Below are 15,494 nucleotides of genomic sequence, written 5' to 3'. Positions count from 1 at the left end.
TGGATGGACTCTGCTGGATGAAGGTAAGTGGTTTTAACACTCACCCACTCAACAAAACACGGCACTCAGCTCCGCACAACACCGGTATCGATATGAGCATCACCTCCACGCCTGGATGGATTTGTGCCCTTCTGAGGTGCTCGCTGGAAGCCTCCACTTACCTCCCACCACACGCGCAGCCGGAACACACTCAGAAAACCCCACAGGTGCCAGGACACACACACACACACACCGCCCGAATGGTATCTGCATCAGCCGGCAATTATTAGTCAGCGTAGCTGGCAACGTTCTGAGTACTCAGATACAGACGTCTCAAGGCAACGCTGTGCCTCCACCTCGATATCCACCTCGCTCCTACCGCCTCCACACACACCGGCGCTCTTCTCGGCCCAGGCCTTGCCAGTGTCATCGCTCACGCCTCCACATGATGCTCTGGGTCACGGGGATTTATTGCAGTAAAGAAAAGAATTCTCCTCCTTTTCCCTTATCAAAGCGAACTTCTGAGAAAATAAGTACATTACACAAAGTATTTTAGATGAACACCCCGATACGTTGACTTCAGCCTTTTCTGCTGTCTCCAAAAAAGAAAATAAGGGATTATGAGCAAATTATTTAATGCCATGAGGTTTAGTCAAATTTTAAGCAAGGGTGACACCTGTGTAGAATTTTAAGTAAAATAAAAAGCTTGCCTTTCCACGTGAAACCAGGCTTTAAGCCACCCAAACTTCAAGTGGTTCTTTCATTGCTCCTCCTATTCCTGTGAGATATCGTAATTTTAAATATTGGATAATTTGAGTCTGCAGCTTGAAGGTTTCTTCAGAACGTCAGCTTCTTGCTTTTTGTAGACAGACTGATGACACTGCAGCTAATTTGCTTAATTAGAGATTTACAGAAAGATCTCGTTACGAGAACATGAAACCCTCCTAAAGAAACGCTTTAAGTGCAGAATCAAGAGACCATCGATTATGATTTGTTTACTCCCATCTTCCACGTATTCTTGGGCCACGCTATTTCTACCTGCAGGCCCTGCGATTGATGGCGTTCTATTTCCTAAATACAAACCTGGCCTCTGCAAGAGGCCATGCGTAATCGTCCCAGGCTTCTCCTAACAGGAGGACGCTGCTTTTTAAAAAGTCGCTCTGGGATGAAAAGGAACGAAGTCAGCACGTAAAATAAACACACGCATCCAGGCGCCGTCGCACAGCCCAGACCGAGTTTCCCCCTTGATTTCAGCAGCTTCGTTTCTATGACTCCATCTTTCCTTCCTCCAAGCGCTTGGCTTTTGCTGACCGCCACATCCAGGCACACAAACCCTTCTTCTAATCTTGCCACGGAGCACAGGGAGAAGGCTTGCACAGAGGTTCATTTGGTAAGAAACAATAATTCATGCAAATCCCTGCTCCGAGCAAATTCCACAGTAGTGCATCTTATCGCAAGCCAAACAAAAAGTACAGATGCATTTGAGAACCGTAAACCTGCATTAAAATAATCTGCTCTAGTTACAGCTTGAATTTCCCCCTCTCCCTCCAACGACTCGGCCAGTAAACTCTCCACCGACCCTAAACACCAACCAAACCATCGATGCCACCTGTGCTAATCAGAAGCGTAAATCCCAAGCGCAATATAATGCACAGCCTGTGTTAAAGTACGACAGACGCAACACACGCCGCGCTCGCCCACGGTACCTTCTCACACATCTACAGTCCAAACAAATGCAAGAACAAAATTGTGTCCGTGGTGTTGGTCTCACCGAACACCTCACCAGGCTCCAAAGCAGAGCATCCACCTCTGCTGTATTTTGGGTACTGGCAGATCGCAGATGTTTTATATTTGGTGGGAGCTCAGATGCAGCTCTACCGCCTCTTCAGGCTGGTACATTGAAATGTTGCAGAAGTGTAGAGCAAAGATGGAAATCATAGAAGCATGGTATGGTTTGGTTTGGGAGGGACCTTTAGAGCCCATCCAGTCCAACCCCCTGCCGTGAGCAGGGACATCTTCAACCAGATCAGGTTGCTCAGAGCCCCGTCCAGCCTGGCCTTGGGTGTTTCCAGGGTTGGGGCATCGACCGCCTCTCGGGGCAACCTGGGCCAGTACTTCACCACCCTCACTGTAAAAATTTCTTCCTTCGATCTAGCCTGAATCTACCCTTTTATTTTAAAACCATTACCCCTTGTCCTGTCACTACAGGCCCTACTAAAAAGTCTGCCCCCATCCTTCCTAGAGTCCCCCTTTAAGCACTGGGAGGCCCCAATAAGGTCTCCCCGCAGCCTTCCCTTCCCCAGGCTGAACAACCCCAGCTCTCCCAGCCCGGCCTCGTAGCAGAGGGGCTCCAGCCCTCGGAGCATGTTGTGGCACAGGGTCCACTTGCCTGAGCAGAGTCAAGACAGCTTTGTGAGATTTTTTGGATACGAGGGAAAGGCCGCTGCACATTTAGGAGCCTACACGGTGAGCGCAAAGACCCTCTTTCCCACTGCAACAGGAGGCTGAGACCAGCAGCGAGCATTACACTGCGCTGACGGTGCTTCTCAGCACAACAGCCATGGCAGGAATGACCCAGGAAGGCAAGGATCCAAGGATCCAGGTATTAAAGGAGCATAAAAACTACTTGTAAAAACACTTAACTCTGCACGCATTTGTATTTTCTGTTGCAAGTTTGTCCAAAAGTTCAGTGCTTTTGAAATCAGGGATTTTCCTCCATTTCATTAATCAATAATTGAATACTCTCCTGCCGCATTTGGAGATGGTCCAGCTTTCCACAGAAGCTCAAGATGATGAAAATAAACTAATAAAATATTTTTAGGGCTTTTTTTTTTTTTTTTTTGAGAAGGCAAGTCAGAACGTGAATTCCAACTCAACCACTACATTTCAGCAGAACAAAAAACCCCCTGTGCTGAGTGCTCTCAAATAAGAGTCATGCCCCTTCCAACTCCGCACCAACAGAGACCTCATTATCCTTTGGGGGAGGAAGTCGGATTTTTTCCACTTAGTTACGTTCCCAGGTAGTTCTTAAATAAGATTTCCCTTCCCCTGTGTTTAAAGGGACACTTTAACACACCAAGTTAATGCCTTGGCCGGGTGCTGCTCCGTATGGCCACCGCTGTGTACCGAACCCTAAAATAGCGCGATGGCTGGCGGGCCACTGGCGAGCACGGTTTTATTTCGAGGAGAGGACAAATGCCAAGATGCCAAAATTAACGACGCTTCTTCTTCCTACCTTAATTATCGTTAGTAAATCATCCGCCTGCATGTCATTAGGAGTCCATAAAGGTTCTTCTGGTGGCGGCCCCTGCAAACAAACCAAAAAAGGTGCTTTTAAAACCAACGAGTTAAAATTCACCACCATCTTTGGAAAACAGTATTTTTCCTGCCGCCAGCAAGGTGATGCCAGTTCATTTTACCTATATGCAAAATATAGCTTTTCATTATTGCTCGAGCTGGAGACACACTTGAAAAGAGGAAAATAACTTTTAAATGCAGAAGGCAAAATTGCAGGAGTTGTCAGGGTTAGAAGTGCTTTCAGGCAGAGGCAGCAGCAGGCAGTTACAGGTCAGCGGCAGCAGGTACACGTGAGAAGGAGACTCCGACGTTCACAGCCCTGCCTGATATGTCACCGCTGTTTGGGGTGAAGTAAAGGAAAGCTTAGGAGGGTCCACAGCTAGAAGAAGTAGGTAATTTTTGCCATAGTGAGGGCATCGTATTCACCTCGAGCTCCTACGAGTGAGTATTTACCCAGCCACAAGCGGTTGGAGCATTTGGAAAAGTGGCTCTGTGTACGTTCATTTATTCCCATCACAAGGAAGGAGGTCCGAAAGCCAGCTGGCGGTCAGCGGGAATTCCGATGGCCACACACCAGTGAGGCAGCCGCCACCGGACTCCCCCAAGCCCAAACCTCTCCGGATACAGACTCTGGCTGTAGGGTCAAGCTCAGTCCTACAGGGAACAGGCTGATGTTTGTCCCTGGGGTCCAGGTGATGGGCAGCGATGGTTGTGCTGCTCTTACACCTCTGCACAGACCAGCCTCCCTCCCCAGCAGCTCCCCGTGCTCCGTAACCCAGGGGCGCTGCAGGGGCTCACAGTTCCCTCACGATCCCCACTTCTACCCGACAAAGCAACTCGCTCCCACTCCCTCCATCTCTGTTCTCCACCCCAAAATATTTTTTACCTACATCAGCTCTGAGGCAGCAGCGGGCTCCTTGCAGGAGTTTGCAGAACCAACCCCTCCTTTCACTAATCCCATCTTCTGGGCTGATGCTATAAAGTATGAAATTAGAGACCTGAGGCTCTTCTAGATTTAGAGCTGAATATATTTAACCAAATTAATATTTTTTTCCTATCAACATCTTTTCCCCCCAGCCTTGGGCAGGATGCGACCCAGCCATCTGCTCTGCCGGTGCCAAGTAGCTGCGGAGCTCAGACTTAATCCCCGGGTGATCTCCTCGCTGCTTTTCATCCTGCTCAAGTGTTGACACGAGCACTTGTTCAATTAGGCAAGTCTCAGCACTTCAATCAGATGGGCGCACAAGGCTGAGTTTTACCTCCACAGAGAAGAAAAAAATCTGATTTAGTCGAGTGTGATAGAACCGGGAGCTTCAAAGCAACAAGACGCAGGGATCGGGTCTGCTCGGAACCACTGCCCAACCTGAGCAGACCACCAGCAACCAGCAGCGTCCATTTTAAGAGAAGTTGAGAGAGAGCAGATTAAAAAGACATTGGATCTGGAAGGGAGGAGAAGAGCTGGATTACTTTCCTGATATTTCTTTTTTAAGGCAACTGGAGAACGGCTGAGGCATCTGCCTTCTCTGTCTCAAAGTGAGCAACCCCAGAGGTGTCGAACTCACTGGTCCCCCCACACCACCTTCCTTCCTTCCAATCCAGCGTCCCCCCACACCTCCCAGCAGCGCTGCTCGCCCGGGGCAGAGGGGTCTGGGGCTGCTGAAATGCCTGTCCTCTCCTCCCTGCGCAAGGGGAACGAGGCCCCTTCACCCTTTAGCTAGCAAATACGCGCTTAGAACTAAGGGGTAGGTTTTGCGGGACCAAATCGGGAAGTTGGTGTCAGCAACTGCACCGTCAATATTTTCATGGTTGATTTATTCCTTCATTCACAAAGCTGCCAGATTCAAAACGCAGCCTTGGAGAGTGCTGAGAAGTGCAAGAAAATCTTTGCATTCACCTCCAGCTTTAGAAAGACCTGATGGAACAAAGAAGTCCCCTTCCCTGCTGCTACTAGCATCGCCTGAGAATTCAAAGGGAATCAGCAATGAAGCTGAATTCTTACAAGGCCTGGAGCAAGACACACGCGGCGTACGCTCATGGCTCCTTCCAGGATGAGGCCGACATCTTACTGAAGGGAAAAACGTACGCTGGAAGGTAACAAAAAAAAAGCAAATGCAAAGGCAGAATGAAAACAAAAGAGTTTATAAAAACTTATAGAAGTCAACGCAACATGTCTGAATGGGTTTTAGAGCAGGCTGCATCTTCAGATGGCTGTAAAAACAGATCAGTACCAGAAGATGAGAGTAATTCATGGTGTGTGACTTGCAGTGAGTCATAGACCTCGTTCCTTCTGACAGGTGAGAGCACAGTGCAGGCACGCACTCGGGTCGCTCGAGTATGTAAGAGTAGAAACATCTTCTGTTACAAATACTTACAAGAATATCTTACATCCACATCTGTTAGAAACTACTCATACGGCCTGCGCGTAGCGGAAACACAATTGCCAAAGAGCAAACATCCAACAGAACTGGAGGGAGGCGGCGCATCCCACACCAGGCTTACGCGGCCCCGGCCGCACACAAGCCTCTCCCCTCTTGTGCCATGCCCCGACCCTGCTGTGCCCCAGCACGCCAGCAATGTCGCCTGCTTGCCAGATAATCCTCCACGGCGGCAGCGGCCCGAGGCTCCGGTGCAGTCGGCTGCCTGCGGAAAGCCACGGCTGCAACCCACCGGCCTCGGGAACCGTGGGATTACTGTTTGTAACTACTATTTGTTTATGTTAGATGTATATGTTTGGGTGAAAGCAATGTACCCAGGTAGATGTATACACTGTTACAGCAGACCAGCAGTAAGGAAGACACGCTGGCTGTAGGAAGGAGCTTCCATTCTTCACAGCCAAAATTCAGTTTTCCAAGTCCGGCTGCATTGGGAAACCCAACACTGACCTGATCCAGGTGCTTCTGGACCACGCCGTAACATAAAGCTTCGGTTATGAAAGAGACCCCGGGACTCAGCAGCCAAGCGCCTTCCAGTATGGTGCTGTGCCGACAGGTTAAAGACTCCTTTGCAAACCTTGCAAGCACGACGAAGGAGAAGGTCTGCCTTGTGCTCTTCTGTCTTAGATTCACAAGACAAGCAGTTTTATTGGTAGGAACTCAGGTGAATTGGTTGTGTTTGGGTTTTTATTTAAATGAAGAAATGGAAGATTAAGAGCTGCGTGTTTGCAAGCTCACCTGCAAGGCTCCATCCCCTGGAGACGGACTGGTCCAAGGGATGGGCCTTCGACTGGCAGAGCGCAAGTTAATGCCAGGTGAGGCCACACCTTGAATATTGTGTTCAGTTTTGGGCCCCTCGGTACAAGAAGGACATTAAGGATCATCAAGTCCAACCATCAACCCAACACTACCATGTCTCCTAAACCATGTCCCCAGGTGCCACGTCTGCACGGTGTTTGAACCCCCCCAGGGACGGTGACGCCCCCACCTCTCTGGGCAGCCTGTGCCAGGGCCTGACCCCTCTGGCAGGGAAGGCATTTTCCCTCATCTCCAACCTAAACCTCCCCTGACGCAGCCTGAGGCCGTTCCCTCTCGTCCTGTCACTGGTGACTTGGGAGCAGAGACCGACCCCCCCCTCACTCCAGCCCCTCTCACGCAGCTGCAGAGAGCGAGAAGGGCTCCCCTCAGCCCCCTCTTCTCCAGGCTAAACCCCCCCAGCTCCCTCAGCCGCCCCCCAGCACACTTGTGCTCCAGACCCTGCCCCAGCCCCGCTGCCCTTCTCTGGACACGCTCCAGCCCCTCAAGGGCCTTCTTGTCCCGAGGGGCCCAAACCTGAGCCCAGCATTCGAGGTGGGGCCTCCCCAGGGCCGAGCACAGGGGCCCCATCCCTGCCCGGCTCCTGCTGGCCACACCAGGGCTCACACAAGCCCGGGGGCTGGTGGCCTCCTTGGCCACCCGGGCACTGCTGGCTCATGCCCAGCCGGCTGTCAGCCAGCACCCCCAGGGCCTTCTCCGCCGGGCACTTTCCAGCCATCGGGTAGGAGACCCAAACCCAATTCACAGCCGGGTACTGCAGTTTACCCCCTACGTTAGAGCTGCCAAACCTCTGCAGCCCAGCTGCGCCGCTCTCTGTAGCAAACAGGCACACTTAAAGTTGGGGAATGAATACTTTGGCGGACATAAGGCATCCAAAATGAGAACTTTTCTCAAGCGGCACATTTCTGTGCTGGACCATCCCACTCACTATGGAACAATTTTACAGCACGACACCATTTCTTTTATAAAAACAACGAATACAAGCTCACAAACTACAAGCTCTCCTTTGGAAGAACCTCTGAAAAAGTGCTTCGGGAATGGCCGCACGAGGCGGGACTTCAGGCAACGACAGCAAGTTTGTTAATCAAGAACGTTAATGGCTTAAAACATTACACACAAAAATGTTCAAGGTCTGGGGTTGGCAAAGGTGGCCTACAGTTATAGGACTCCTCCATCTCTTATTAAAATAATTAAAATAAAAGTAAGGCAGGTATTAGTTGGCTAGACAGCCCCAAATCCCGCCGCCTGCGTAATCCGCCTGAAAGCCAAGTGTATCAAGGCAAATTAAAGCTGCCTTTAATCCATGCAAATCTCAGCCCAGGAATCTTTTATTCTCTTACCTCCTGCCACGAGTTTAGTCCTGCCCCGCACCCCTTCGCGCTGCCAGGGCTGCAGGAGCAAAACACCACGAAGCGCCGTATTTTAGCAACATGGAGAAGAAATTTTGGACCTTTCGCACATTTTGGGGCGGACGCAGCTTTACGCTTCCCTGGTCGGGTTGAGACCGAACCCCATTCCACCTGCGCTTGGTTTAATCATATGTATCGACACACATAAATTAGGGCAATTTGTGCATAAATTAGGCTGTGTCATTATGCTATTTGGGATGCTATGATTGTGCCGAGTGTGTTTGCAATCTGCCACAATCCTCTGGGAGAGCACGAGTGAGCTGCTGCAGCCGAAAAGGCCGGCGCTCCGCCGGCATTGCTCTGCGGCAGGTACGGCCGCGCGTCGACCCAGCGTGAGCCTAAATAACGAAGGAGAAGGGGCGAGGAGACCTGCTGGGACGTGTTTGTTTCTTTTTGAAGCGATAATGGCTACCCTCAAAAAATAACTCTACTTCTCAAACATCACGTCCAAGCCTCCCCCCATGAATCATGAAACGGGTTGATTTATAGATCGTAGAATCACAGAATCATTAAGGTTGGAAAAGACCTCTGGGATCAGCAAGTCCAACCTCCAACCCAGCACCCCCAGGCCTCCTAAACCATGTCCCCAAGCGCCACGTCTGCACGGTGTTTGAACCCCCCCAGGGATGGTGACTCCCCCACCTCTCTGGGCAGCCTGTGCCAGGGCCTGACCGCTCTGGCAGGGAAGGCATTTTCCCTAATACCCCATCTAATCTAAGATGGGGGCTGAGAAAGGCTGCTAGAAAAGTAAACCACCATGGTGCACACACCAAGGTGCACATGAGATAAAGAGCAGGAGACTCAAATCCCCCGCACTTTGCTTTATCAAATCGAACGCGGAGAAAGAAGTTGTCCTCACGAAAACCAGAGCTGCCGCACTTTACCCCTTCCAATCCCCACCTGAACTGCAACAGAGGCCGGGATGATCCCTGGCTTAAAAGAAAAAAATCCCGAAATCTTACCAATTGAACAAATGAGGATAATGGAGGAACAAATTAACTGCAAAGTGACAGCTTCTCCTTTTTGAGATCCAGTTAAATAGCCATTCACAATCAGGTCTACCTCATGTAGGGAATTATCAAGGTAGACCTTCAGGGCCTCTTACCAAAACATGGGTTTTTTAGACACCCTCCAGGTATCCTGCAGCCCGAGCCGCGAAGGCCGGCTGTGCTCGGTGCCCCCAAGCAGAGGTTGCCGTTGCAGAGCTGCCGGTGATGCTCAGCTCCACATCCGTGGGCTCCGTGGGTCAGGTGCTGCCCTGCGCCGCCCTCCTTGTTATGGCTACCAGGGGACACTCCCGGAGTCGTTCAATTTTCCTACCAAAACTGGTCACAGATTTAGCTGTGAATGGGATCATTAAGATGAAAAATCCTACCTGCGGGACTTGAGCTCTCCCCCTTCAGAGGGAATTGGAGCTCGGTTTATTCTCCAGGATCCAGCCAGGAGTTTTGCCTCCAACAGACGCGCTGGCACTTTGCCTGGCTAAAAAAAACATACAGCTGATGAGCGCCAAGCGCTAACCTACCACTAAAAGTGTTAAAAAAAAATCAACTTTGGGCAAACCATATGGTAACACTCACTGTGCTGCAGGTGAGAGCAAATACAAAACACTCTGTAGAGCACAAAATAAAAATAATCGATTTTCAGAGAATAACGGTGCTTAAATACCAAACGAGCCCAGAACAGACACCCAGGTGAAAGGTTTTTAATGCCTTCGACCTCAGCATTCCTGCATTTTTGTATTTCTTTGCTGCTTTGACCCTATAATTATCCAGAGATGGTTTTTCCAGCAGCACCCAGAAGTTGCCCGGCTGCAGCGCGGGGACGAGCTGTGCCCCGCAGACCTCCCGGGCTGACCATATTCCAAAGTCCTGCAGAAGTACCTGGAAGATCAGCGATCAACACCACAAATCCTGTTTAGAAGCAGGCACAGCCACAAACCCTCAACTCAACCCACGGCAAAGGAAGCAGGAGTAAAACGAGTCATTGCAGGAAAGGGAAAACGAAGGTGAAAGGATGAAAATACTAAAAGGGCAGGGGCACAAGGGAATTGGGGGTTGCATAAGCAGCAAGAACAGGAAGCAAAATTGAGCTGCCCCAGTGGCGGGGCCAAAGCAATTTGCAAGGCATGAAGCAAAAAAACCCACAGCCAGCTTCCTTCTGCTCTCCCGCAGCTCCCCTCCAGCATGAGTGGCTGGGGGGTGGCTTTTTCTGCCCCCACCCAGTCTTTAAGCAGGACCCTGCTAAGTAGTGTAGCAGGGAAAGAAACTCATCCCTCCCTCCCTAAGAAGTAACATGGACACTGGCATGGGCCAGCACCAGCACCTTAGCGCCCAGCAATTCCCAAGCCCCCCTGAACACCGAATACCTTGCCAGAGGGGCAGCTTTAAAAACTCTTCTCTCTGCCCTTGGTGACAATTAGTTTAAGCCTGTCACCAGCAGATCAGTTTTGGATTGCAACGAGGCCAAAGCTATACAAAAAGGTTTTGTGCAAAGACTCTCCATACCAAATCCATACCACAAGCACAAATACAGGCTGGGAAGAGAATGGGTTGAGAGCAGCCCTGCAAGAAGGACTTGGGGGTGCTGGGGGTGAAGAGCTGGGCACGAGCCGGCGATGTGCGCTGGCAGCCCAGACACCCAACCGTGCCCTGGGCCGCATCCCCAGCAGCGCGGGCAGCAGGGCGAGGGAGGGGGTCCTGCCCCTCTGCCCCGCTCTGTGAGACCCCCCTGCAGCGCCGCCTCCAGCTCGGGGCTCCTCAGCACGGGAAGGACATGGGGCTGTTGGAGCGGGGCCAGAGGGGGCACAGAAATGCTCCGAGGGCTGGAGCCCCTCTGCTGCGAGGCCAGGCTGGGAGAGCTGGGGTTGTTCAGCCTGGGGAAGAGAAGGGAGACCTTATTGCAGCATTCCTGTACCTGAAGGGGCCTATAAGAAAGCTGGAGAGGGACTTTTTAGAAGGGTATGTAGTGATCGGAGAAAGGGCGATGGCTTTAAACTGCAAGAGGGTAGATTTATATTAAATATAAAGAAGAAATTCTTCACTCTGAGGGCGGTGAGGCACTGGACCTGGTTGCCCAGAGGAGCTTTGGATTTCCCATCCCTGGAAGTGTTCAAGGCCAGGCTGGACGGGGCTTTGAGCAACATGGTCTAGTGGAAGATGTCCCTGCCCATGGCAGGGGGTTGGACTAGATGGCCTTTAGGTCCCTTCCAACCCAACCCATTCAATGATTCTATGAAATCACTTCAAAAAAGGAAAACACAAAATATGAGCTGGCTACACCATCAATTTGAGCAGTTTCTGGTGCTAAGAAGGGAATACAGCAAGATGTAAAAAAGAAGTTCAATAAAGTTCTTCACTGCCCTATTTCCCCTCAAAGCATAAGGCCAGTTTTGTTTTGTTTCCGTCACAGTTTCTTTCATTGCTGCTGACGGGAGCACACCGCGGGGCCCCGGCGTGCGAAGCTGCCCCGGCCCCTGCCAACTCTGAGCGAGCGGCACGAGGCGCTGATCTGCCTCGCCACGGCAATTCCTGTAATTCCAGTCTGGCAAACAACTCCTAGTCTGACAACGGGACAGCATCCAATCGATATCTCCTCTCTTGTAAAAAAGAATTAAGAAAATCCAGCCTATTTGCTCTACCTGCCCATTTACGGGCAGTACCGCTGCGCAGGCATGGCACCAACAAACCCTGGCAGTTCTTGCAGTTTTGCCTGTTGTTTTTCCTTTCATCCCAGCAAAAAGCGTGTCAAAGCTAAATGAGCAGTCAAGAGCAAAGCAAGCATCTGGCTGCTTCCTTGATGACTGAAGAAGCCGGCCGTTTTCCGAAGGTAAAGCTTTCCTACGCTTCTACCCAATGCAATTCATTTTATGGTCGGACTCGATGACCTTTAGGGTCTTTTCCAACCTACATGATTCTACAATTCTAACATGCAGCCACCTTAATTTTGGTGCCAGTGCTTCCATACATCCTAACATTTCTAAGCTCCATTCATCCATACCAAACTAACCTAGAATTTCCATCCCCCAAAATACTTCATTAAAGACCAAAAAAATAACCATTTTTCCCGTAGCCGCACTAACTGTGGACCCGTTCCACCCCAGTGCAGACACCAAACCCTGGCTAAACCCACAGACCCAGCGTACAGCGCACAAACCTACATGAAAGGGTTTTGTCAGAGTGGTTTTGGTCACCATGACACACCTGATAAGAGCCTGCAGCAGCAACACACCCAGAGATAAACCAGGCGGGTTCAAATCTTCAAACCCCAATTATGCACCCTGACCAAGGCGGGGGAGAAACAAATACATAAGAAAAACAGGCCTTGTGTAGCCAGACCGTTTCCCTTGGCAAATCTCTCTGCTTTCCTTTCCTCGCCGTATCCGTGTCCCCTTGCGTCTTCCCAGCCGCCTCCCGCATCCGCTCCAGTGGACGGGCTGCAGGGCTGGTGCCCGAGTGCCAGTGCGGCAGCACAGCCAGGAGCGCCCGGCAGCCTCCTCCCAGTGCTGGCAAAATTTAGGTCTCGCTGTTTCTTAAGAATACTTAAGAAGAAGCAAAGAGACAGGGCAAAGCTGTTTGAAAAGAGGCATCCTTCATACATTGAAGTGGTATAGTTGGGAATAAAAAGAAGCCCGGGCATGTGGAGGCGGCCACCGACGCCGAGAGCCGCATCCCGGGAAGTCGGCGGACGCACAGCTGTATGCAAGAGAACACCTCATTGTCATCAGTTATGATTTGATAGTCAAATATTGGCTTATGGCCGATATGGATATAAGTAGCTACACAAACAAGCCGTGACCCTACCTGAACGCATCTCGGGAGGGCACTTCAGTCTTCTTGAGCTCCGTGCCAGGGCCGCTGGAGCTGCTGCAAGTATCGTACACAGGGCAACGCGCAGCCCAGTCGCAGAGGTCTCATTTCTAACCCAGCAAAACATTTGCAAACTTTTTATTCCTCTTCCTCTTTTGACTTCCTTAATGAATAAACATACTTACAAAGGAGGGAAAGAAAAACAACCCATTCGAACGACTCGGTTGCCCTCTGCGCAGCCTGGGTTTGCTGGGAGCAGCTCAGAAGGGGCGAGGGGACGCGAGGCATTGAGCAGCGCAAGGGGGACACGAGCTGCCACGGGGCAGACGGCACGGCAGAACCGCACACAAGCTACCACGAGGGCAGTTTCTGCCAGCGGCGCGGGGCTGGCTCCATTTTCGGGAAGGCGTGCTAATCCGAGCGGCTCATCGAGCAGGGCTGCTGGGATATACGGCTTGTTTGCAGGCCGTACCCTATAGGTCTGGGAGAAAACAAGTGCAGCAAACTGGCGTTTGTGCTTCTCATCCCCAGATTCTCCAAGTGTTTTGGAAAAGAAAAATCTCACATCCCCAGCAGGATGTTTTTTGCCAGCTCGTGAGTCCAGGAATTCCTACATCCAGCGAAGGGGATAGGTGGGCTACTCCGTACCCACACGCCAGCCTGATACAGCAAGCGCAGCCACGCACCGTGTTGCCACCACCTCCTCCACTGACCAGTGCGAACCACCGCGATGGAAACCTCCTTGTCCCTGCCAGGAGAGGTTTCAGTTCCGTCACCCACGCAGCAGGTTCTCCTCCCCATCGTTTCACTAAACCCAAAGACTGCCAAGTCACCGGGCAGAGCTTCAGCTGCTCAAAGGCAACCGGGAGCCGGTTTTAAGGCAGATCCACGCGACGTGGCTTGCGTGATGGAGGCGAGCGGTGGTTTTGGCTGCGGTTTCCATGCACGAAGGCGGCGGAGCTGGGGCAGGGACACTGAGCGACCCTTCAGGAAGCAAGCCAAGAAACAAGCTCCAGCCAGATTTCTAGAAATGGTTATAGCATCAGCGATAGGATGCTCTTCGTTCTGCTGCACAGATGGGATTTCTGAGCTTTGGATGTAAACACAACATTGTTGTAGCAGGGATATTGTGCTTTTCTCCTCCAGGTTGCAAGTTCAGAGCTACAGCAAGTCACGTTGCTCAAAAAGCAACGCTTCTTTATGGCCATCATCAACACTTGCATACCCCAGCACCTTTTCTGTTGGGCTCGGGGTGACCGCGGCAGAGCCGGTGGCCTGAATTGTGAGGTCCGTTATCAGTTTCCAGCACACCTCTGCAGCACCCCAACCTGGTGCTGCTCTGGCTGAACATCGAACCAACCCTCAGAGCACCTGATAGTGCAGATGAAGGCTTTTAACGCAAGTGAAAGCTGAACGGGAGGGCGGGGAGTTAAGCCACAGCAGCAGAGACTGAAGGAAAAAGGGGGTTTGCTTCTGGCACTGGCACTGCACCGCTCCAGTGTGTTCATGGAAGAGTTTCATCTCCGGGCTTGGCTCTGAGGCTCTGATTTTAGATTTGCTGTCAAAGTTTGTGAATAAAGCCAGTCAATTTTATATAAAACAAGGAACAATCAATGGGGTGAGTTTTTTTTGCTGGTATTTATTTATAAATGGCTTGAAACAACCCACACCCACACACAACAGGGGTTGCCCCAGCAGTCACTCCCCGCAGGCAAGGGGCTGAGCCTTTCCACGCTGCAAACTCAGGCTTTTTTTTTCTTGGGGATTGCTCAGCGCTTTGCACCAAAGAATAATGTTGGCTCTGTCGTAGCTTTTAGGCTGGATACAATTCAGTTTTGACACAGACCCCCCAAACACCACTGTGGCTCAGCAGAGCTAAGGATCAGGGCAATTAAGGCACAAAATCTTTACCTGCATCACTTTTAAAAGCATTAAGCACCTCGCTAAGGTGCTGTATATTACCAAGGGGCTTTAAGGCAAGTCTCTGGAGACGCAGCCCTGGAGGAGGCACCTCCCAGTCCATACCACCCAAATTCCCCCAAACAGCCAAAGACCCCAGACCCAAACTCTTCTCTGCAAGAGTTTTGCTAGAGCTGCTGCTGTTTCTGTTGCGGGGACACAGCGGGCAGCAGGACAAAACCTGCGGGACTCATCGCGCCGGTAGCAGGATCCCCACGACGGTGCACGAGGAGCCCTACCATGGAATTTCGTAACCTTTGGACATACTGGAGATGGAAATTGGAGCCAAAAGTCATGGACGAGGCCTCTTGGATGGACAATCTTTGACCGAGCTGTGGTGCCAGATGTTGCGTGTGGCTGTGGGGCTTTGCCTGAATCCATCACGATGGTCTCCTGCAGCCTTCAGACAACTGAACGCAAGAGGGCTTGGCTTTCCTTGGGGGGATCTGTTTTGTTTCCTTAGTGAAGACCCCGCTCCAGCAGTAAAATAAGGTGTTTGGTGCTCTGGAAGTCCTCTCCGTACCACGTACCATGCTGCTTTAAATGGTTGCGGTTTTATTTAAAACTACAGGGTTTTGGTTCAGATTTGCTCAGGTCCTTCACCCAAACAAAAGCAAGCCTCCAGCCAGGACAGCCTCCCCACACAGATATCATGTTCCCACCTCCGCCACCGTGATTTGATACGACGACTCATTACCTGAGCTGTAAAAGAAACAATTAGCAGTGAAGGTGCCAAGTACTCAGCCCCCCACCAACACCCTCGGCGTTAGTATTGCGAACTCGGAAACCCCAAC

The 15,494-nt window shown here is 51.1% G+C and overlaps 1 protein-coding gene across 4 annotated transcripts in view; it reads right to left on the bottom strand.

Moving 5' to 3' along the window:
• The window catches only part of PTPRA (protein tyrosine phosphatase receptor type A), a 133,967-nt gene that overhangs the window by 69,986 nt on the left and 48,487 nt on the right, over positions 1–15,494 (bottom strand). For all 4 annotated transcript variants that reach the window (XM_075092218.1, XM_075092219.1, XM_075092220.1 and 1 more), the window contains one exon: positions 3,215–3,286. In XM_075092218.1, coding sequence (XP_074948319.1) covers positions 3,215–3,286 — 72 coding nt within the window. The remainder of the gene's footprint in view (positions 1–3,214; positions 3,287–15,494) is intronic.

Source organism: Phalacrocorax aristotelis, chromosome 4 (assembly GCF_949628215.1).
Source record: "Phalacrocorax aristotelis chromosome 4, bGulAri2.1, whole genome shotgun sequence".
Lineage (NCBI taxonomy): Eukaryota > Metazoa > Chordata > Aves > Suliformes > Phalacrocoracidae > Phalacrocorax > Phalacrocorax aristotelis.
Note: the sequence above shows the minus strand (reverse complement) of the source record. Positions and strands in the feature narration are given on the sequence as shown.